Source organism: Neolamprologus brichardi, chromosome 23 (genome assembly GCF_056152115.1).
Source record: "Neolamprologus brichardi isolate AB-2024 chromosome 23, ASM5615211v1, whole genome shotgun sequence".
NCBI classification, from domain to species: Eukaryota; Metazoa; Chordata; class Actinopteri; order Cichliformes; family Cichlidae; genus Neolamprologus; species Neolamprologus brichardi.
This window is the reverse complement of record NC_142125.1, coordinates 39,411,419-39,435,086: the sequence shown is the minus strand read 5'-3', so window position 1 is coordinate 39,435,086 and position 23,668 is coordinate 39,411,419. Positions and strand designations below refer to the sequence as shown.

The following is a 23,668-nucleotide window of genomic DNA, read 5'->3' as shown; positions in this document are numbered from 1 at the left end:
AATTTGTCAGGTTCTCTGGAAGTGAGCGAGCATCATCAAAGCTTTTTTTTAAATGTCTAAATGTTAATTAATTAAAATTAGGGCAATCGCTGTCCTGGATTTTAGACCCTGACTGTTCTGTCTTCAGACAGGAATTACTTTTGTTGTTCAACAACTATTCTGACTGTAGTTTGTTTTGTGATAGTAACAGTTCTCAGGTTTTAAATTTTCATGTTTTATTTTAATTTTTGATCTTATGCTTCTATGTGTTTAGTCTTATGGTCATTTGTATATTCCTATTTCTGTCAGTGGTTAGAGTTATATTTCCCAAATTCCTTTCTGTTGTCAAGTTTTCTTCTTTGTCATGTGATTTTTCTCATTAGTTACTTCCTGTTTGATCATTGTAGTTCTTTCTCTCTCATGTAGTGTGTTTAACTTTGCTCCTCTTGTCTCGTTACCCTGATTTAGTTTAGATGTGTTTAGTTCCAGCTGCATCTCAGCCCCCACTGACCCACGGTGTGTTTGTGTGTATTTAAAGCCTCTGATTGCTTTTTACTGTTGATTGTTTTCCACGTTTGTCTTCTCTGGTGTCTCCTGGTTTAAATTTATGACTTTATCAGTCTTGGACTTCTCTGCAAAGCCTGAATAGAGTTTTGTTTTTTTGTTCATGAACTCTGTCCACAGGGTCATTGTTCACACATCACATGACACAAGAGAAAAGATTAATAATGCTTAATAACAGATTAATAACAGAATATTAGTAGTCTTTCTTTTCGTATCCTCTCAGAAAAAAGGTGCAAGTTTCCGTCGCCACAGATGAAGTGAACTTTATAACACTGCTGAATGCTAGACAGTACAGTGTATACAGTATCGCAAACTCATTATTCAATCAATCACTCTGCGCTCACATTAACTCAAAAGGTTACTCTAAATTTTTAAAATCAGTATAAAAAAGGAGTCTTTTCACTTCCTGTTTCTCAGATGTTTTACAATAAAAGCCTTGAAGCTCAGTACGTCTCCAGTCCCCATCAGCAGTCTCTGCTTTTTTGTCGGGTCCCACCGCTAAATCCCTCACCCTGCTACACTTTCTTCTTTGATGTGTGCAAAGCAAAACTTCAGTTTCAGTCTGACTTTAAATTCAAAATGAAGATTTCTGTGCACAAATGCAAGAAGACACAACTGTGATTTAAACAGACGGTAAATATTTGTATGCTAATTATGTCGTAAACAAACTGCAGATCTGTGAGTTCAAATACGTTCTGCATGTGCCTTTAAGTAAAACAAACTCTCTAAGGCTATAGGAGTTTATCTACCTGTAGATGTTTAACAATAAGATACAAATACACAAATGGGCAATGAGGTACCACTTGTGTCGTGTGGTTTAACACCTCTCTGCAGACACTGATCACACAGGAAGAAGCAGGAAACACACTGAAGTAGTGTGTCCTTTAAAAAAGGGGGGTTTCATATCATATAGCAGCTCCGGTCTTCTTATGGCCTTGGGTTTAGTACCTATAACGTGTCTGTGTTTGCATGCCCATTACACAGGATGTGACAGCCTCACTATGGTGCTCTGAAACATTTCCAGTGACTTGCACCACACAACTCTGGTCTTTCCAAGTTGCAGCACTATGATTGTCCGTGAAAACATGTCTCCATCCACTGAGGGACGGCAAAATGGAGACACCCTTTATATTTCATATCTGAGTTTGTGCAGATATACAACCAAAGACTAAATTTGTGTCGCAGCCTCAGGAGGAAAGGCCTTTTCTCTTTTAAAAAGCTTCAAGTCAAGTTGTTCAAGCTATCAAACGATCTGCTGTACACAGTGTGGAGCAACGTCCTGTAAGCCTGGCTTTTAAATAACATAACTTTACAGTTCTTTACTGTAAAATATTGTTTTTCCATCTTTTCTATATGGTAAACTGTATTATGTACATCAGTACACTATTGCCATACTGTTTATTCAAATTCATCTTCAAAGTGGTCACCTGACAACATGTAGTGCAGCTATTATTGTAAATGAGTCAAGTTAATAACAGGTTTAGTGATTAACATGTCATGGACACTGACTGAACTATTTTGGGGTAACAAATTGTGTTTCTGATGTATTTCTATTTCTTTTTATCGATTCAATTATTCTCCAACATTGTGAGTCACTGTCCACAAGCACGCTGATGACGGCAGAAGCCGCGGAAGCCAGCAGCACGTTATCTGATATCAGAAAAGTTCATGCCCCTCAGTTTTTAAAGTAATCAGGATTTTTTTTACTTACTTGTCTATTTGAAACGGTGCCAACTGAACATCCTCATGTCCTCTCTGCTGAGTGATTCTGACCCACAGTTTCAGTCTTTTTCAAACTACCAGCCTTCCCTCTTCCCCTTTTTTGTTTGCCTTGACAGCAAGACTCTCTCTCTTGTGTGGTAGAGTTTCCAAATGTGGTCTAGTGTAACACTATTAATGGACACGTACGAAGCTTCCAGAATGACAAAGAAACACGTTCTCAGAACCAGTAGTTGGAGCAAATGGTTGATTAATGCGGATGTTTTGCAAAATAATAACTTAATTTGCTTCTTTAAAAGCTCAAAATTACATTCAGTAAAACTACAAAAACTACAAAAAACTATAAAAAAGTTATAAAAATGATACCTTACACCAGCGGTCTCCAACCTTTTTTGCGCCACGGACCGGTTTATGCCCGACAATATTTTCATGGACCGGCCTTTAAGGTGTCGCGGATAAATACAACAAAATAAAACTAGTACCGGTACCGAAAAAAAGAAGATTTATTCATAACACACGTGAAAAGACCAAGGAAAACAGAGTTAACGATAAAAACGATAACAAAATAACGCTGAAAACCGATAAAACCCTGAAAACTATACATTTCACACCTGAACCTCAACTCTCGCGGCCCGGTACCAAACGACTCAAGGACCGGTACCGGTCTGAGGCCCGGGGGTTGGGGACCGCTGCCTTACACTACTCACACTTGTTCACAGGGTGGCGCCATTGCATTACATATGTGTAGTCGTTTGGTTGGAGACCACTGCTTTAGACCACAATCTGCAAGCTATGCAAATCTAAACATGCACTGAAAATGACTTCAGTTTGTCAGCACTTGTAAGCATAATGTGTTTGATTTGTAAATGTTTAGACACTTGGAACAGAAACTGAATAACCTCATCCAGTCTTTAAGTGATGGCGTGATGAATCCTGCTTCCGGGCCCACAGTAGTCTGTTGTGTTTTTAACATGTTTTAATGCTTTGTATCTCGTTCTATTTAATCTCAACAATAAAGTAAGGCTTCTTGATGATATGCATTCTGGCAAAAATGAAAACACAAAAATGTAGAATAAATAGTAACAGATGTGTTTTATCCTCTTGTTTATTTTTCAAAATGTGTAAAAACATTTAACTTGTCTTCTTGTTCAGTTTTCTCAAAGTAAAGTTGGAGTTGCAATACAGTTATGCATCACAATGTAATGATCATAACGTAGTATTTCCGCTGTATCTCACACAGAGTGCGGGGCTTTGTTAGTTTAATGGTGCATTTTAAGATGAGCTTACATTAATTCAAAAGGTCTATTCAATTTTATAATCAATATAAAAGGAGTCTCATCCCTTTATATTCCTCAGGTCTTTTACAATTAAAGGATTCAAGCTCCGGAAGTCTCCAGTCTCCTTCAATAGGCTCTATTTTTTTCTTGGTCCTAGATCCTTCACCGTAGCTTCTTTTTTTTTGATGTGTGCAAAGCAGCATTTCAGTTTCACTGTGATGTTTAAATTTAAAGCTGTTAAACACACAGAAAACTATTGCACAAACAGGAAAAACAGCTTTTGTCTTCTTAGTAGTGATGGTAGTGGAGAGAGAGCACCCAATGAAGGCCTCTGAGGTACAATAATAAACGGCAGGAGTAATCAATAATAATATAAACAGATGGCAAAGATTTGTACATGAAATGAAAATAAAAAGATGGGAAAAAAACTAAGAGTATGTGCGTATGTGAACTTACCTGTTTGTTACCATGTTTGAAACAAAATAATAAAGCTCAGAGGGCAATGAGATGCCACTTCTCTCTTGTGGTTTAACATCTCACTGCTGATACTGATCACATGGTAAGAAGGAGGAAACACACTGAATAGTGTGTTCTTGAAACAAATATCTTCTATCGGGTTTCACATCATACAGCACCTACAGTCTTCTTTTGGCTTTGGTTTTTGTACCTTAAACTTGTTGCTTCTTATGTCCGTATTTGTATGTGACTAGGAACAAAAATAAAAGTCTGAGTCATACAGACTCATCTAAAAAATAGGATTCGGGCAAACTCTTGTCCTCTTTTGAAGCAAAAGGTTTATAAAGCATTAAGCCTTCAATCTTCATATCAGTAAGGATGTGGTCAACTTGCTATTAACTTTGTGCAAGTGTAGCACTTTGACGACTGCCTGTAGGCATCCATCCAAATCTTTCAAAATGAAGGAGAACTTAATGTTGTGCATCTGGTTCACTCAATTATGGAACCCAAGACTTTGGGCTTTTGAGAAGGTAGGAGGCAATATTTTTGGTTCCCAAACTTTTCCTATTATGCCCACCTTGAAAAACTAAAAACATCGCACGCCCCCTTTCTGTGTTAATATTCTACTTGCAATTGGGAGGACTGCATTTCTGGTCTAACTTAATATAGATCAGATTCTTGTTACCTGTCTAGATTGATTGTCTATGTGGGGTTAATGTTCCTTCATTTTCTCCATTACATGTAGTTTACACATTCAGTAAGAAGCTAACAAACATTAGTTGACTGAAACATGAGTGTTTTGCACAGAACACCTGACCTCAATGCTGAGGCTTGTTAGTGTATACTATACATAGTGTTTGTAGTGAGCAGAAACAGTGCACCTTATTTTATATGGTTATGCTTATTTAATGTTTATTAAAGACTAAAGACTAATTATTTGGCTCATTTATGTATTTTTATGTTGAAATGTTTTCACTTTCTCGCTTTACACGGCCTTAGTCCTATTGAAGGATTCCATTTGTTTGGAACTACCACTTATTTCTAGCCCAGGGTAGAGAATGCAAAGTTCCCTAATAATAGTGTGTTATTTCAAAATACAGTAAATGCAACCCTTTAAGTTGTTCATTTTGCTCCTCTAATGTCAAATATGGTGAATGCTACAAACTCTGTCAAAGCCTCCAACTATTTCCTTATAATCTCACACATTTTAGCGCCTATCTCCAAAACCTAAAGACTGGTCAGATATTTAGCTTACCCAGACCAACTGTGTGTCTGAAAATGTTACATTGTGTCATTGTGAGTGGATGGAAACTTCCACCATGTTCCTGAGTCTCCTTGCTATCTGCCCCTGGGCAGGGCCGTCATACCTTCAACAGCTCCACTCACCTGGAGCTGATTTGAGGCAATGAGGCTGGAGAGATTTGAGCCCTATGCTAACGTCCCTATGGGGCGTCTCACATTTTGACCTTGGGACTTCCAGGCCATACTGAGCACAGATGTTTCTGTATACTACGCCGGTCACTTGGTTATGGCGTCCCATGTATGCCCTGCCTGCTAGCATCTTGCACCCTGCTGTTATGTGCTGGATGGTCTCAGGGGCATCTCTACACAGCGTGCACCTGGGGTCTTGCCTGGTGTGATAGACCCCAGCCTCTATGGATCTTGTGCTCATGATTAGTGCCTCTGTGCTGTCTTTCAGTCCAGCTTTGTCCAGCCACTGGTAGGACTTCTGGATGTCAGCCACATCCTTTATCTGCCGGTGGTACATACTGTGCAGGAGCCTGTCTTTCCATAATGGTTCCTCCTCTTTCTTGGGTTTCTGCTGCCTGAGGTATTCAGTGAGCACGTGTGTGGCGGAAGTGTGGTCCCTGGTACAGCTACAGGGGAGGAGTGGTGCAGTGAGCTCAAGGGGGCGGTATCGGGAGGCAAGTGAGCCACAGGTGGTGGCGATTGTGTGATGACAGTGTCTTCTTTTCTGTTTGTCTATATAGTGATGGCAGAGGTGAGCGGGACGGAGAGCTGAACCGGAACGGACTGTCTCCTGTGCAGAACTGTCAAATAAATACATTTCTAGTGAGCAGAAACATTGTGTGTATCACTTCACAACGTGGTTGGATGGAGCCATCCTCCTGACGTATTTGTGGATGTGGATGAACCCCTTCAGTGAGATCATCAACAACACTGGCTACGGACAGTGTTGGGAAGGTTACTTTTAAAATGTATTCCACTACAGAATACAGAATACACACACACACACACACAAACGCAGCAAATCTGCATTTATTAGCCCTACAAGTGGAAAATCCGCATTGTCATTGCAGAAAAGTGGACAGTGCAAGACAAAAGCCGCAAAAATAAAAACTGTACAACGAGTACAGTATAGAAAGTGCACTATACAAACAATCTGGAGAAATAAATATGGACACGTGTATTGAAAATATATCTATATATAGGGATTGACAAGAAGTAATATTGCATATGAGAAATATTGCACATAGAAACTACCAAGGTGTATTGTAGGCTACTATACATCTACAGTAACATTAAACGACCAGTGGGTGGTAGGGTATAGACACATCAGTGCCCAGTGTTGTGGTTTATGTGCAATTATACCATCAACACTGACACAAATACAAGCACACAGCCTTTGAATAGCTGTCCACTGTAGTGACCAGTATGTGTGCAAAGGGCTAAACGTGGCTTCTGACTTTCCTGTGCAATTCTTCATCACTACAGAGTTCTGCACACAGTGTTGGGGAGTGTGGGGTAGTATTAGTATTTTAAAAGTATTTTACCAGTACAATATAATCTGCAGTATAATCATTGCCTTAACAATGTAAAAGATAGCTTTAAGATGGCCTTAAAATGTTTATGCATACTGCTATCATATTAACCTTTTATTCCAGATGATTCATTGTTATCTTTTAGTCATTTATATCTTTTTATTAAGCTTTTAGTAGGGGCATTCCTTTAAAACATTTATTCAACATATTACAGATATAGTTTCAGTTAGGTTATTAAGCATAGGAGAATTGGCCTCTCTTCTCATAAGACAAAGTTCGTGTGAGGTTGAGCCACATACACACACACACAGTAGATAGACTCATTTATAGGTGAGAGGTTAGTCATGTTTGTCTGCAACTGCAAAATTGTCTCTGCAAAAAGAGGAACAGTTTCTTGCAGGCTGTGGGCATATTAAATTTAAGCCCTGAAAGGTATAAAACACCTGCCTATGTAAGTTGGGGATCGGCGCTGTCTGCGTACAGCGGCGGTCTCCCCACGCGTGTCATTAAAATCATCGTTTGACTCCACCCGGCCGGATCAGTGTTGTTATTTTGAAAGTTGATTACCTCCTCTACCCCTCCTCAATATTGAACCCTAACAGGAGTAACGTAATACATGTATTGGCGTTACGTATTTAAAATACAAAATATGAGTAACTGTATTCTGTTACAGTTACCGTTTAAAAAGGTGGTATTTAGAATACAGTTACTTTGTTGAAATAAATGGATTACACGGCTGTCTTTTCCTGTTTCAAATGTTCGGCTGTCCCCTCTCTATTTTTGGTAATTCCACGTCGGTGGAAACCCAAACAAAACTCGCATTAACAGCCCACATAATGACTTGAAGAAATATTTATAAAATTGATTATTAAAAAAATTATTTAATATGAAGGCAACAGGCAAAGTGTTACAGGCATCGCCCTAACGAATGTAGCCTCATGGGCAGTGTAGCCCAGTTGTAAGTAAGCTGCTAACATTCAACTGTACACTGTGTTCATGTTTTTCTCCAAAACAATAAGTTCAGTTAGAGCAGCTTTTCTCTGGCTCCCGCAAGCAAAGTTGACCCAGACAACAAAGTAAAGCTAGTTTTCAGCTATGAGCCCGACACAGAACCCGACGTATTAGCCAGAGGTCCCTTTACTACGGTTCGGAGCCACGAACCTGTTTTATATATGCCCGGAATAGTTTTCTACACGAGATCGCTGCAAAAAGTGCAGCTTTACCTAATGTGCACCTACTGTTACTCATTTTATATTAAGATTTAAAAATCTAGTTGGTATTGGTATGGCGAGTAACCTTCAGTAACAGTAATAAATCACAGCAATAGTACATTCATGTAGTTGTAAACAGCATGATAATATATTAAGTAATCCAAAGTATTCAGAATACGTTACTCTCATTGAGTAACGTAACAGAATACGTTACAGAATACATTTTGGGGCATGTATTCTGTATTCTGTAATGGAATACATTTTAAAAGTAACCTTCCCAACACTGTCTGCACATAATCTGAGATCGTATTATATCTATATAATGTTTATACATTAATATTATATTATATGAAGAATTGCTGATGATGCATTAAATAAAGACTGATGACAAAGGTGCTTATGACAGCTTTTGATGCATCACAGATGTAACACTTTTTTAATGAGTAGATTAAAAATCAAAACATATAACCACATATAACCACAATAAATCTACTCTGTTGTTAGCTACCCACAACAAATAAACATATGGTCATCATTTTGTTTTTCTAATTTTCCATATTCATTGAAACAACGTTTCCTTAGTTGTTTGTCTTTAGGCTTGTTGGTTTGGATATGCCGGGTCCTTCACTTTTCTGTGTGAAAAGAATTTCCCACCATTGCACTTCCATTTTAAGGTCAATTATTTTCCCAGCTTGGTTTTAGACAAACAATAAAGATACTGTCTGTTGCACCATACAGGTCAAAAACATCCTGGGAATCTTTGAATCAGACAGAAAGATAAAACATGCCAGAAAGATTACACAAGTCATTGAAGTCTTGAAGGGTCTAACAGCCAAGATGAACTGGTCTAGAGGAAAAAAGTAGAGGTATTAACAGTCTGTTGTCTGAATAATGATTATATTATATCCCGTTGTTTCCCTCCAGACTACAGTCTGCACAGAAGTCAGGCTCTGGGAAGCTACCAACCAGCTGCTTCTGATGATGATGTTGCTGTTTCAGTGGAAGCTCATCCTTATCTGTTAACACAAGCACAGATTACATGTCAGACTTGTAGAATTACAGCCATAGCTCAATATTTTAGGTAAAAAGCAAATTCTGTTATGAATAGCATCATAGGTTTGATAGTATTTGGTCAGCTAAAAAAGGACACATGCAAAAAAAATGTAATTTGAATGAGCATAGTGCAGAGAATGGACACTGTGGTGGTGGTGTTTGCAGGGTTTGTGAATTTGGATTGCTTTGTGCAGTGTTGGGCAAGTTACTTTAAAAAGTAATCAGTTATATTTACTAGTTACTTCTTCAAAAAAGTAAATAAGTTAGTAACTGAGTTACAATATTATAAAAGTAACTAATTACTAGGAAAAGTAACTATTGTGGTACTTTAAAAAATGTTTAACCCTCTGGGGTCCAGGCTATAATTGGCTGTTTTTGACTACTTTTGATTTTACCTCCACATTTCACCTTTGAAAAGTATTTATCTTGCCTTGTTTGGTATCAATCTCACATGTCTGGATTTACAGTTGTGTTTTCATTTTGACAGACTGTATTAACATAATTAATGCACAATCTAAAATCAGACAAAAACATAAAATCAGAGTTGAAAAAGGTTATATTTTTTACTGCAACAAACACAAAAAGTAACAAATCATTTTTGTAGCTTGAAATACATATATGAATTGTACATTGTAAAGCTGTAGCTCCTAAAACTTCCCCCTCTTCCTAAACAACCAAATGCCATGTTGCCATATCATATTTTGATTGGTCGAAGTGGTACATTTTTCCACCAATAGGAAAGAGTGTTTTTGCAAGAAACAGCACTCCACCCTTTTCCAGCTGAGGGTGGAGGTGCTGACTCAGACTTGGAGGTGCTGATTCTCATTTCTGCCGCTTCACACTGAGCTGCAAACTGCTTCAGTGTGAGCTGGAGGCCATCGCACCCTCACTATACGTTTAAGCATCCTAGGTCTGTCCAGCAACTCCTCCACCATCTGATCCAACTTACCAATACATGGTGATCAGCTGAAAGCTCACCACCCCTCTTTACCTGAGTGTCCAAAACATATGGTTACAGTCTGATGATGCAAATAAATCATGGATTTATAGATCATCAATCTGTGGCCTAGGCGTCCTGGTGCCACGTCCACTTATGGAGACCCTTATGTTCAAACATGGTGTTTGTTATGGACAAACTGTGGTTTGCACACACTGCTACCCAGTACACACTTCTCTACGGCGCCTCCTGCAGGTGGTGTAACCTACAGGAGGGTCCCCATGGACTAGGGGGCAAAAGCAAAAGACAATGTAGCCCCTGGGATCCCTGAGAAACACAAACGCCTCCTCCTAGATAAGGTAGCGATTCCCCCTCGGTGGCAGAAGAAGAACAATAAATATGTTTTCACAAGTGATTTCTTTGTTCTTTATAAACAGCCTTTTTTGCCATCTCACTATATGCACTGTAATAATGGAGATTACAATAACACAATAAATTGACAAAAATGTCTGTGTTTTCATGCAAAGTGCCACAGGCTGGAGTTTGCTTGTAACAACAATAATAATAAAATTAACCATGATAATAATAATAATAATAATAATAATAATAATAATAATAATCTTACCCTTTATGCCTTTTGCTTTTTTATGAGTACAGCAAACAATGACAGTGAGGATCACCAACAGAAGAATACCTGATGGGGAAAGACAAAAACAACAGTGAACTATGCATGTAAAAAATAGTGAATTTGTGTTTTATTTCAGCATAACTGTAACACAACATACCTGCTCCAGCGCGCACTGGAATACAGACATCAGTGTCACATACATCAGGGAAAGCTTCAAAATAATACAAGAAGAAAATGTATTTGTAGATGTTTATGATAAAAGGGTCATTTCAGCCATCAACAGACAGTTGATAGCACATAATATTCACAAGGCTTTAAGCATTTGTGATAAACTGGCTGATTCCTGAAACACTGCAAGCAAAGAGCATGTTTACCACAACTTCAGCTTTTCAATATCTTTCCATAGACAGTATGAACCTGCTTAGGAGTTCAGATTAATGCTGAGATTGAACTCCGACAGAGGTTAAAGTCAAAAAAGGGTTTTTTTATTAACCCCATGGTCCAGAATTGTGGTATGACCAAATTTGCAGGTCTCCATATAGGCTTGCTCCACCCACTTTCCCTTGGTTGATGTTAGCTCATCAACCAAGGTAATGGGAGCAGCAGCCACTCAGAAAACAGAGATTAAATCATACATACATAGCAATGTAAACTAAAATGTGCGCACTTATTTTAGAATACAGTATTATGTGATTGTATAAGTAAATACATTTAAACCAAAACCAATTCTTTATTACCCTGTAAATTAAATCCTATATTTAATAAAAGAAAAATGTGAGTGTATGTTATAAGTCGCTGTGTGGCAGGCAGGAGTTGGACCCAAAATGCAGGCACTCAGGCATGAGGTTTAAACACAAAAAACTCAGCTTTATTTGCTGGCAGGGGAAAGTCATTAAAAAAGCAAACTAAACTAAACTGGAAACTCATAAACAAAACTCACAGAGATACACAGGGTGCTCCACACAGGATGAGGGACAACGCGACACTGACTCAGAGAAACACAGGGTTTAAATACACTGGGAAGTAACGAGGGGAATGAGACACAGAAGGAGAGCAGAGCTGGGGGAAATCAGAACTGACGAGACAAGGAAGCGTAACCTGAACACACTGAGATAAGACAGAGACCTTCAAAGTAAAACAGGAAACACATAACACAGACTGAACAAAAGACACAGACTCACATGCAGGCAATACAGAGGGAACAGAGACGTGGGACCAGGGCAGACACAGACACTGACTGGACACGGGGATATAGCAGACAGGGGAGACAGCAACCAAGGATTACACAGAGACAAACCATAAGACATGACTCTAACAAAGAAACCAAAGCATAGAAATGACAAATAATATATAAACTCAAAACCCTGGGTCAACGACCCAGGCATCCTAACAGTGTAGTGTTATGTGTAAGCCTCTGTAACACTCATGTTTGAGAGATATTACCACAGTGTGGCTGTAACTGCAGCCATCACAAATGCTTATCCTCCAGAAACTCCAATAAAAAAATGTTTTGATATTTAGATTCTTTCTTCCAAGTTGAATTTAAAATGGCGAAACAGTTTTAAAATTGTCATGTTTTTTAAAAATCTTATCTATTTTTTTTCTTGGTGGTGCACCCTGGATATTCACATAATTATTCAATGTAATATAATGATATTGTTTTTGTGTTGGTTTCTGATTTTTAAAAAAAACAATAATAAAATAACACAATTTATTCTTGTCTATCGAGGATAAAAATAACTTAGGAATGTCCTTAGGAAGTTATTGCTACGGTGGCCCTGATCAAACAACTACACCATTACTGAGCTTGCGGATCAGTTTATTGAGTCATTTTGCATCTGCAAACCTCAACCTGCTGCCCCATCACGCAATCCTCTGTGCTGTTACATGCTGGGGCAGAAGGTTGAGGGTTGCAGATGCAAAATGACTCAATAAACTGATCCACAAGCCCAGTAATTTTGTGGGTATGGAGTTGGACTCCCTTCAGGTGGTGTCAGTGTCATGATCCTGGGTCTTTTGACCCAGCGTTTTAAGTTTGAGTTTATTTTGTTCATTAGGTTGTCTAAGTTCATTTGTTTATTAGATTCCCCTTGTGTATCCAACCCCTGTTAAGTCTCCCTTGTCTTTCATGTGCTTCATGTCTGTGTTTCTTATGTTGTCATGTTTGCGTTTCATTATGTTTCCCATTTTATTTTGAAAGAGGTCCTGTGTTCCTGCATTTTGTTTTACTCTTCCCCTGTGGCGTTGTTATGTTCATGTTGTGTCTACTGTGCCTTTCTGTTCCATGTTTCAGGTCCCTATGTTCTGTCTCCCCAGTCTGTTAAGTTTACGTCTTGAGTTCCGTCAGTGTGTTTCCTGTTTTACTTTCTGTCCTATGTTAATGTTTCTAGTTTTGCTTCCCTTGTCTCGTCCTGCCTAATTACTCCCAGCTGTGCTCTCCTCCTGTGGCTCATTCCCCCTCGTTATCCCTCAGTGTATTTAAGCCCCATGTTTCTCTTTGTCAGTGTTGTGTCCTCCCTCATAGCTGTGTGATTTTCCCCTGTGGCTCCTTGCGCTTTAGTCTTCCCAGTTTAGTTTTGTATTGTTTTTTGTGTCCCACTCCACGCCAGCAATAAAGCTGTGTTTTTTGAGTTTAATTTTTGTCTCTGCGAGTTTGCATTTGGGTCCTACTCTTGCCTGCACACAGCCAAATTGTGACAGTCAGAGAGGCAGATGTTGTCGAAGATAAGAACAATGCTGGATGCACTCCTTGACCTGCTGGCAAGTCACAGGAGCACGTTCAAAAAGAGCCTGAGATTACCCAAATGCACCGCTTAACAACACAGGAAATCGTTCCTGCCCGTGGATATCTCCCTGTACATCTCCTCCATCTAGTGCACAGTACACAGTGCAATAGTTCCACCCTTTGGCACGCAGCACAAAAAAACAAGTTTTACAGTTTAGAGTAAAATGTCATATAAATTTCATCTCTGTAATGTTCTGGATATTTGTATATATTAGAGCTATTTCTTATATTTTGTAATATATTGTAATAATTATTTTAGTTCAGTCTGTCACTGTTCTCATTGTCTTGCAGCAACTGTTACAACATAGGATTAATAAAGTATTTTGACCCTGATTAAATAGAAAATGCTGCAAAAATATAGATCGGTAAAACTTCAATATAACACAATGGAAACAGAAAAAATATAATAGACAAAAAAACACAAATCTGAGAAAACACAACACTGGAAGTCTTTCTAGAGAGACAATAAGATGACAGAACAGCTACAGAAGTAACAGAAACTAAAACGTGAAGGACTGCACTGAGACAAGAAAGATGTGGAGAATTCGCCTGTGCTGTGATTCTATATTTATATTATACGTTACTGTCGATAGATCTTTGGTATTGGCTCTTTACTGTTAGCTTGTCACAGTTTTTCTGTTTCCTTTGTCTGTTTGTTTTTTTACTTTTTCGTCCTAGTTACTTTGAGAGAGCATTTTGTGAGAATAATGTACAACATGATACAACTTCTAAACTGAAAAAAAATCATTGACAATCAGCAGATATTTTTATAATTCCAAATAGTGTTTCAGGGCAAAAGCTTTAAAATAAAAGAAGAAGAAAAGTATCTTGTTAGCATATGAGTTAAATAAAATGACGACTTCAGTTCATGAACATTTGGAAAAAGGCACATTTGAAGATTTGTACACTTGATAGCACATAATACTTACCAGGCTTATAGCAGTTTTGTTGAACAGGCAGACTGATCTCAGAGCTGATGATGTTAGAAACATTGCAAGAGAAATGGCCGTTTGCCACGTCTTTGGCTACTCTCATCACCGTCTTCCCTTTTTCTGCCAACTGTTCATCATTCATTAACCATTCGATCGTGTCATCCTGTGGGAGAAAACTCAATGTGTGGATTAATTGAAGGTTTTGAGTTTAAGTCTAACATAAAAAGCCAAACTTGGCTAAACTTAGTAATATATTTATCTTTTCCTACACTCTGGTTAATTCCCCAGCCTATATAAAAGTAATACATGCACAGAGACTCAAACTGTGCTGAAACAACATTTGTGAGTGAACGCTTATTGACAGCACAGGTAAAACCTTGAATTAGTTTCAGTAGATGAGAAAAGAGGCCTTTGTCTACATAATCTTCAGCAGTTTAATTATGAGTAAGCTACTTAATACTCAAAATGAAATTTAAATAATGTAAAAAAAAACAAACACCCAGCACGCCCCTGCGGGCGGTTTATCCTTCAAGCTCGGGTCCTCTACCAGAGGCCTGGGAGCTTGAGGGTCCTGCGCAGTATCTTAGCTGTTCCCAGGACTGCGCTCTTCTGGACAGAGATCTCCGATGTTATTCCCGGGATCTGCTGGAGCCACTCGCCTAGCTTGGGAGTCACCGCACCTAGTGCTCCGATTACCACGGGGACCACCGTCACCTTCACCCTCCACATCCTCTCGAGCTCTTCTCTGAGCCCTTGGTATTTCTCCAGCTTCCCGTGTTCCTTCTTCCTGATATTGCTGTCATTCGGAACCGCTACATCGATTACTACGGCCGTCTTCTTCTGTTTGTCTACCACCACTATGTCCGGTTGGTTAGCCACCACCATTTTGTCCGTCTGTATCTGGAAGTCCCACAGGATCTTAGCTCGGTCATTCTCCACCACCCTTGGGGGCATTTCCCATTTTGACCTCGGGACTTCCAGGTTATACTCGGCACAGATGTTCCTGTATACTATGCCGGCCACTTGGTTATGGCGTTCCATGTATGCCTTGCCTGCTAGCATCTTGCACCCTGCTGTTATGTGCTGGATTGTCTCTGGAGCATCTTTACACAGCCTGCACCTGGGGTCTTGCCTGGTGTGATAGACCCCAGCCTCTATGGATCTTGTACTCAGAGCTTGTTCTTGTGCTGCCATGATTAGTGCCTCTGTGCTATCTTTCAGTCCAGCTTTGTCCAGCCACTGGTAGGATTTCTGGATATCAGCCACCTCCTCTATCTGCCGGTGGTACATACCGTGCAGGGGCCTGTCCTTCCATGATGGTTCCTCGTCTCCCTCCTCTTTCTTGGGTTTCTGCTGCCTGAGGTATTCACTGAGCACGCTGTCAGTTGGGGCCATCTTCCTGATGTATTCTTGGATGTTCGTTGTCTCATCCTGGACTGTGGTGCTGACACTCACCAGTCCCCAGCCCCCTTCCTTCCGCTTAGCGTACAGCCTCAGGGTGCTGGACTTGGGGTGAAACCCTCCATGCATGGTAAGGAGCTTTCTTGTCTTTGTGTCAGTGGCTTCTATCTCCTCCTTTGGCCAGCCTATTACCCCAGCAGGGTACCTGATCACGGGCAGGGCGTACGTGTTGATGGCCCGGATCTTGTTCTTACCGTTCAACTGACTCCTCAGGACTTGCCTGACCCTCTGCAGGTACTTGGTGGTTGCAGCTTTCCTAGCGGCCTCTTCATGGTTCCCATTCGCCTGCGGGATCCCCAGGTACTTGTAACTGTCCTCTATGTCTGCAATGTTGCCTTCTGGTAGTTCTGACTACCTTCCCTCTCTTTGTTACCATCCGACTACACTTCTCCAGCCCAAACGACATTCCAATGTCATTGCTGTATAGCCTGGTAGTGTGGATCAGTGAATCGATGTCTCGTTCACTCTTGGCATACAGCTTGATGTCATCCATGTACAGGAGGTGGCTGACAACTGCTCCGTTCCGTAGTCGGTATCCGTAGTCGGTATCCGTAGCCAGTCTTGTTAATGATCTCACTGAGGGGGTTCAGGCCTATGCAGAACAGCAGTGGGGACAGAGCATCTCCTTGGTAGATCCCGCATATGTTGTACCTCGTCAATCTCTAGCTGTGAAAGCTGTCCCTTCTTTCGAATGTTGGAACACTGAGCTACTAGTTGTTTCGCCGTCATTGTGGATGTTGGGTATCGAAGGATCCATAGGTCCCTTATCCTATTCATGTAGCCCCTTCCGCCGGGGTTACTTGCGTAGTAGCATTCCAACAACGCCCTGTTTTCATCTCTTGCCCACCGATGCCTTCTTGTTCCAGTAGCCCACTTCTCGTCAGGGTGCCCTGGTTCCTCAACACCTGACGCGGACCTTGTTGATCCGGGCGACGTCCGAGCCGGCATGCCTTCATATTTATCTGTCTCGCTCATGTCTGCGGTAGGCTCGCTTAGCATAGGGGGTCTAGCCTTAGGACCCTTACTGGATACAGACGCCCCAGGCAGGAATCGATATATATATATATATATATATATCGATATATATATATATATATCTATATATATATATATATATATATTGAAGGATAAACCGCCCGCAGGGGCGTGCTGGGTGTTTGTTTTTTTTTACATTATTTAAATTTCATTTTGAGTATTAAGTAGCTTACTCATAATTAAACTGCTGAAGATTATGTACACAAAGGCCTTTATATTTTATGCTTCATATATATATATATATATATATATATATATATATATATATATATATATATATATATATATATATATATATATATGAAGCATAAAATATAAATATTGTACTGACCTGACCAATATTGCAACTAAAACTGACATTTTTTTTGTGCCTCAATACACGTCATTGTCACTTTGGGCTTCTTCACAGGGTCTGAGCAAAGAAAATTTCTTTCAACATTATATAAATTAATGCTGATAATAACAAGTACTGTTGATTGATAAAACTGAACAGTACCTTTAAAATAAAAGCAAACACTTAATCACAGAGTGTAACTGGAACAGCTTCTGATACATTAGCACACTTGGTTGTTGTTATAGAAGAAATACAAACACAATAAACATATGTATAATGTGTTGTTACTTACCTAATACACATAAATGCACACTTAGTAAATCTCCCACATTTATTCCATCTGCATTGGTAACCTCTGGGATGTATCGTCCTGACATGTCTTTGGTCAGTCGTGTCAGCTTCAGTGATCCAGTTGAATCCACATAATTATTTTTCCCCGTGATCACATATTTACCTCTGCGATAAAAGATTATGCTTCTGTCCTTGAACCATCTCAGGTTAGCTGACTCCTTCAACTCATGTTTAAGGGGCACAGTAAAGCTTGAGCCTGTTGCAGCATAAACACAATCATTCTGAGAGCCTTTGAAACAGAAAAGAAGGTGAGGAATCAAATAATATTAGAAAAGCAAATTATGTGTTTGTAATTGCTTAAGACCTACAAAACCTTAACTTTTTTATTTAAAAAACAAGAAAAAAATATAGTACAGCGACAGACAGACAGACAGACAGACAGATAGATAGATAGATAGATAGATAGATAGATAGATAAAATCATAATCAGTAAGATTGGATTTTAGAGCTAAAGAATAAACCAGACAGAATAATAAGATTATTTGTACCGTACCTGAAGAAGCACTGAAGTAGCAGCAGAGCCAAAACACAGCGATGGTTCCAGCAGAAACCATCTTCTTCACCATTCTAATCACACTGGGCTAAAAAGAGCCGCCACTTTGCAGTATCAGTGTTATTTCCTGCCAAAGCGCAGTAACATTACATATGTATGTGTGCCATCATACAAGTGTATGTATGTGCATGTATGGTTTTAAAAGGAAATGACCAAAGAGGCCTCATCTACTTTCACAAACCAAACACTCAGACTGTGCATTTTGGTTTAGCTTTTTGCTACAGAAAGCAAACATAAATATAGCCAAAAGATTCTCAACAGGTAACCAACAAATCAAATGCTAAACTACTATAAAATATACATTAATGTTTTGAAATAAATTGTTTTCATAAACCTGAATGTATAAACTGATTTTTCTTGTGGCTGCTATAGAATCCTATCATTTGAACCTGATTTGTTTGGGTTTACTCAACCAGCAGAATGGCCGGCCTGGAGGTAACGTTTTTCCTGCTTTTGGGTTGCTACTAAACTGGACCAAGAGACAAACAATATGTTAAGGATAATTCGTATAAAATGTTTGAGCCCAGGCATTACAAAATTCACAAATGTCCATCAATGTTCCCAACGCCTTGGCAAGAATGTAGAAGCTAGGAGAGCATTGTGATTTTGGTGCCAATAAAGATGTATAGATATGTGATTGCAATATAGCCGATAGTGAAGTGCCCCAGAGACTGCAGCTGGAGTTCAACTTAACCCTGAGAAAAGGTATTGGTATATGAAGTGTCAGATATTAGTGTAGCTTGTCAGTCCAATGTGTTCATCAACAATTGTAGGAACAGTGGAGACTGTGTTACCGACTGCACTGATGGAAAATGGCTTTTGCAGTTGCCCATTAACGGTACATCTGAGACATTTACGATTAGCACAGATATTATTAAACTGTTAATACTAAAAGAAAGGGATGCCCAAACTCATTTTGGATGCATACATTAAGAGGTCCATTTACTAAAGATGTACTTGGAGAACAGGTACTGGTATGATGAATTTAATTCTGATGATCTCAGAATGTAAAATAAAATCTTCTTCAGTGGTTATTTTATTTTTATTCACAACTAAATTCATTTCATGTCAATAACACTGTTAGAAATATATCTACCTAGAAAATTGGTGACTTGTTCAAGACTTATTTTACCCGCTGTATGCAGATCAACTGTCTGCATACTCTTGAGGATGTGCATTAATGTGCACCAGGAGGAACTCAGGACCCACTACAGTCTGACAGTAGATCCAAGGATTTCATCCAGATATCTATTAGCAGTAAGGGTACCATTGCCTAGGCTGTAGTGTCACGGCCGAGGCCAACCAGGTCAACCAGACTCAAGTGCAGATCACAACAGAACTTTATGTTCAAGGGGGAGACCATAACGCATCTGTGAACTATGAAAACACAGAACTAAGAGGAATAACATGAGACTTTAATAACCTTAGCAAACAGGAGTGGATCCAAGAGCTGCTGTGATGCAAACAGCTGCAGAGTACAAAGTAGCTTCAGGATGGAGTGTATTGCCAGAGGATGGTGGTGGCAGATGACAGGGTGGCTGAGGGTAGGAAAACACAGTTTGAGTAAATATTTCTATGTACAAAATCCCTTTCTGTGAAACACTATGCTGGCGAGCACTAACTGTGGTTAGCTGAAGACAAGCTAAACTTAGTTTGTGCTGGTGAGCGCTGGTCTTAAGTACCGGCAGCTCAATTGCCAGCAGGTGTGGAGACATGCAGGAATACGGAGACTCCGCCCAGGGGGGGAAACTGTGACTCTATGGAAAAACCCCAGCACTCACTCATCAACATGTAGAGGTCAATCCCTCTATGGATATGCTTCCCCAGACCATCATTGACATCTTGGTAGTACATCAGCATGACCGGTTTGGTAGTACCGGTCATGCTAAACGATGTTACAGGCAGCATAAGCTGGCCAATTACATCACTGCTCCAAATGCGGCCGACAAATGCGTCCTTCATTTCCCCGAATTTGAAGGATGGGTCGGTGTATCCTTTGTGGCCCAACATATCCCAGAATTCATAGCGCGGCAGTGAGTGTGGATAATTAAAAAAAAAAAACGGCAGATGGCTGAAACGGGGCAGACGAAGAGTAAACTTTTAAAAGCAAGTACTGAATATTATGCCACTTATTTATGTGCAAATGTTTGACAACGAAGAACTTTAAAACATTACTATTAGCCACATGTCGGCAAAGTTATGTGACATTAGTGATGTTAGTACTTGCAGAGTCAACTTGGTTTTAAAGCCTTTACTTTAAATATATGCCAATCAGCAGTGTGTGCACCTGAGACTGTCACCTTTTTGTCTGTCCTGCTCTCTCTCTCTGTTTCTTTCTCTCTGATTGTGTAATAAGAGTATGAACATATATTTATAAGTTATACTTGTGTCTGAATCCCCCAACACAAACAGAGTAACATAGTGTATGCTGTTAAGTGTCATGAGAATTTGCATAATTATGAGAAATGAACTGACCTCACGGCCCATTGTTCCCTCAGGCTACGTCCACACTAATTCGTTTTCGTTTGAAAACGCATCGTTTTCTCTTCGTTTTGGCCTCCCGTCCACACTGAGACGGCGTTTGTTTCAGTCCTATGAAGCTTTGAATATTTTGGATTAGTAGCACTGCTGTGTTTGTTGCATCATATTGCTGTAATTGTTTATATGCTTTATATATTCTGAGGTAAGTTGATCTATAGTGTTACATCATATTCTATAAGGATGTTATGTGTTTGTTTACTTTCTGCCCAGTTTGACCCATTTAGCAGAAGTCAGCCTGTTTAAGGCTCTGATATCTATTCTGTATGACTTAAAGCAGTTATGACATGGTCTGATTTTCTCACCCAATAAAGGAATATTTAATATATCAGTCTACTCTTCATTCTATCAGAAACAGTTATCACAGCTCGTACATTTTTCTTTTTACACATGTTTGTAAGAACTGAGCCACATTTACTAATGCCAACATAATAAAGGAGCAATATTTGTCTCTTATATATAATACATCTATATATACACTCTCAAAGATACTTGAGTGTCTTTGAGTGAAGATTTAAGGTGATAGGGAATATAAATAACTGCAACTTCAATCTTTACTGAGGCTCAGTATTTGACATGGAGTTCAAGTTCACTGCTGCAATAACTAATAAAGTTTAATATAATAATAACTTTAATATTGCCATATTATGTTTACATTTCCAAAGTGAGATGACTTTAGTCTCATGAACAACATTAGCTAATTTTTATTTACTAGCTAATCTTAAAATGACTGTTCAGTACAGAAATGAAACCCAACAATCATGTTCTTATAGTCCCATGGTGTCAGCCTCAGATACTCAACAAATCAAACAAAGCTCAAATAAAAACAAACAAATGAACATTAAAAAAAAGTCCTTTCTGTCAAACAATGCTGTATGAAACGTTTCCAGTGATTAGTATCATGGTACTAGGCAACCTGAGCAGCTCGACGGAGGCTAGACCGTCCCATGTCACAAACCTCGCACTTCACTACATCGACTGCGTCCTCCGAAGGCCGGGTCCTCCGAAGGATGCAGACCTTGAATTGGGACACAGCTATAACGTTGTTACCGGCTTCTCCAGACCTTTTCACATCTGTCACATGTGCTCCGGGTGAAGCTGCTATCTGGGAACCCATGGTAGACCTGCCAAATCTGGTATTCGATGGCAAATTCCAGTTGAACGCAATGGTGTTGAGCATTGAGCACAGGACCCACCAGAGGACAGCAGGCCCTTAAGCCACCCTCATGAAGTCTGTTTCTGATTATTTGGTCACAGACATTCACACCAGTGTCCTGCTGGAGGTCATATCGTAGCTCTGGCACTGTTCATCCTGTTCCTCCTTACACAAAGGAGCAGATACCAGAGCAGTACTAATGGATTTTGTACTTTATATGCTTTAGATATTAAGAATGAGCGAGGAGGAAAACTTCAATGAGCATTACATGAAAAAGTTATGTAATTTTTATTATATCAGCGTTTCTGTACAATAGAACACCTGCAGTTAAAAAGGCCAAAACAATAATGATGAGAAGATTTATATATATCTTACCTCTGAAGGTTTGGCATGATGAAAGGTAGGAAAAAACCTTTTGGTTTATGTGTTACCCGACACTATAACAATAATGTAACGCAACAGTCTTCTTTGTTAGACCTAATAGGTGACATCTCGGTTTCACTCTGACATGTAACCTTAAAACTGATCAAAACAACAACTAAACAAACACACAAAATTAAAACAGCCACAAAGAACTGTTGTTGTCCTGCTGTGAGCAAAGATGGTAGTGAGTGCAACAAAATGTTTAATGAGTGTTTAAGAGATAAAAGGCTCCCTAGGACTATGTGTGTATGTGCATGATTTAAACCTGAAAAAAAAAAATATATATATATAATCATGTAACCCTTAAAGTGAGGCAGTAAGTGACAATTTCACAACCTTGTTTGTGCAGCTGTAGCACTATAACAACCATCTCTGAAAAAAGCATAATTTGACTTTATTATAGCCTCCTCATGATCAAATAACTCTATGAACTAAAAATATGAGAAAAAGAGACGTGTTGCCCACAGCAGCTCAATGTGGCTAACATTAGAATTCACCAGCTGACACCTCATCCTCATTTAGGTTTGACAGCGTTTCTAGTTGGTAATGGCAGATGCCTGAGCAGGAACTGAGGCTGCAGTTTGGAGAAGCCCTCAGAGGAGACTGATGGTCCATCCCCAAGAAGCACTGATGACTGTCTGCTACAAAGGTCGAAGACTAACTGGTGGGCAGGTTTAAGATGACGAGCGGCTCGTGACCTCAATCAGGTTGTCAGGGATTGCACTGAATGAAGTACCAGCATTATTGAATGTGCCAGCAAACATGAAAAAGGAACGCCAGGAAAAGAGATCAGAAGAAAGTGCAGATGATGAGAAAACTTGATGAAAGAGTGAGGGAACCTGAATCAGGTAGTGACTTTGTCGGGGTCTGAACAGAGGCTCTGGTGGTGAAGCATGCTGGGAATTTTTAGGCAGGAGATAATTGCTGACAGCTAAAGGCTTAAGGGTGAGTTTAACTTAAGCTGGAAGATGCAGACAGGTTACCAGGCTGGCTAGTTTGCTTCATTTGAGTAAGTGACTACTGATTGATTCCATAACAAATAAAGGTGATGTATCAGTTTTGGAGGTACTGGTTGAATTTGGAAGGTCACTTAAAGGAGCATCACCTAACACAATGAAAACCTACAAAACTAGCAGCTGTAGATCTGATCATCATCAAGCAGGACAGTTGATTATAGAAGATGTTGCCATTTGATATTGCAAGGAGATGTTGCCAGAACCACAAAAGACACTGTGTGCTCTCTGTCACTTTAACACTGTGCTTTAATAAACTAACAGGTTATTGTCGAAATGTTACTGCGGGAAACGCATTTTTGCAGCTCAATGTTGAAGCTGCAGTTAATAACGAAGGTTTGCATGTTTTTGTTGTAACATGTGACGTTTAGCACAATAATAGATATTAAACTGTTTGACATGTAGTTTTCTGTCTTCATTTATGTCGGAAGTGATAGCAGAGCTGTACGTTTTAATTTTTTCAGAAATCTCTCAGTCAGA

At 39.5% G+C, this 23,668-nt stretch overlaps 2 protein-coding genes across 2 annotated transcripts in view; both read right to left on the bottom strand.

Moving 5' to 3' along the window:
- Positions 1-23,668, bottom strand: part of LOC102795931 (T-lymphocyte surface antigen Ly-9-like) — an 82,472-nt gene that overhangs the window by 10,220 nt on the left and 48,584 nt on the right. The gene's annotated exons all lie outside the window — the stretch shown is intronic.
- On the bottom strand, positions 8,890-18,062 carry LOC148096305 (cell adhesion molecule CEACAM5-like). The gene is given in 8 exon segments (XM_087835764.1): positions 8,890-9,005; positions 10,605-10,673; positions 10,765-10,779; positions 14,322-14,487; positions 17,152-17,184; positions 17,186-17,232; positions 17,447-17,734; positions 17,999-18,062. Coding segments are annotated over 8 exon segments (795 nt in total). The 5' UTR covers positions 18,060-18,062.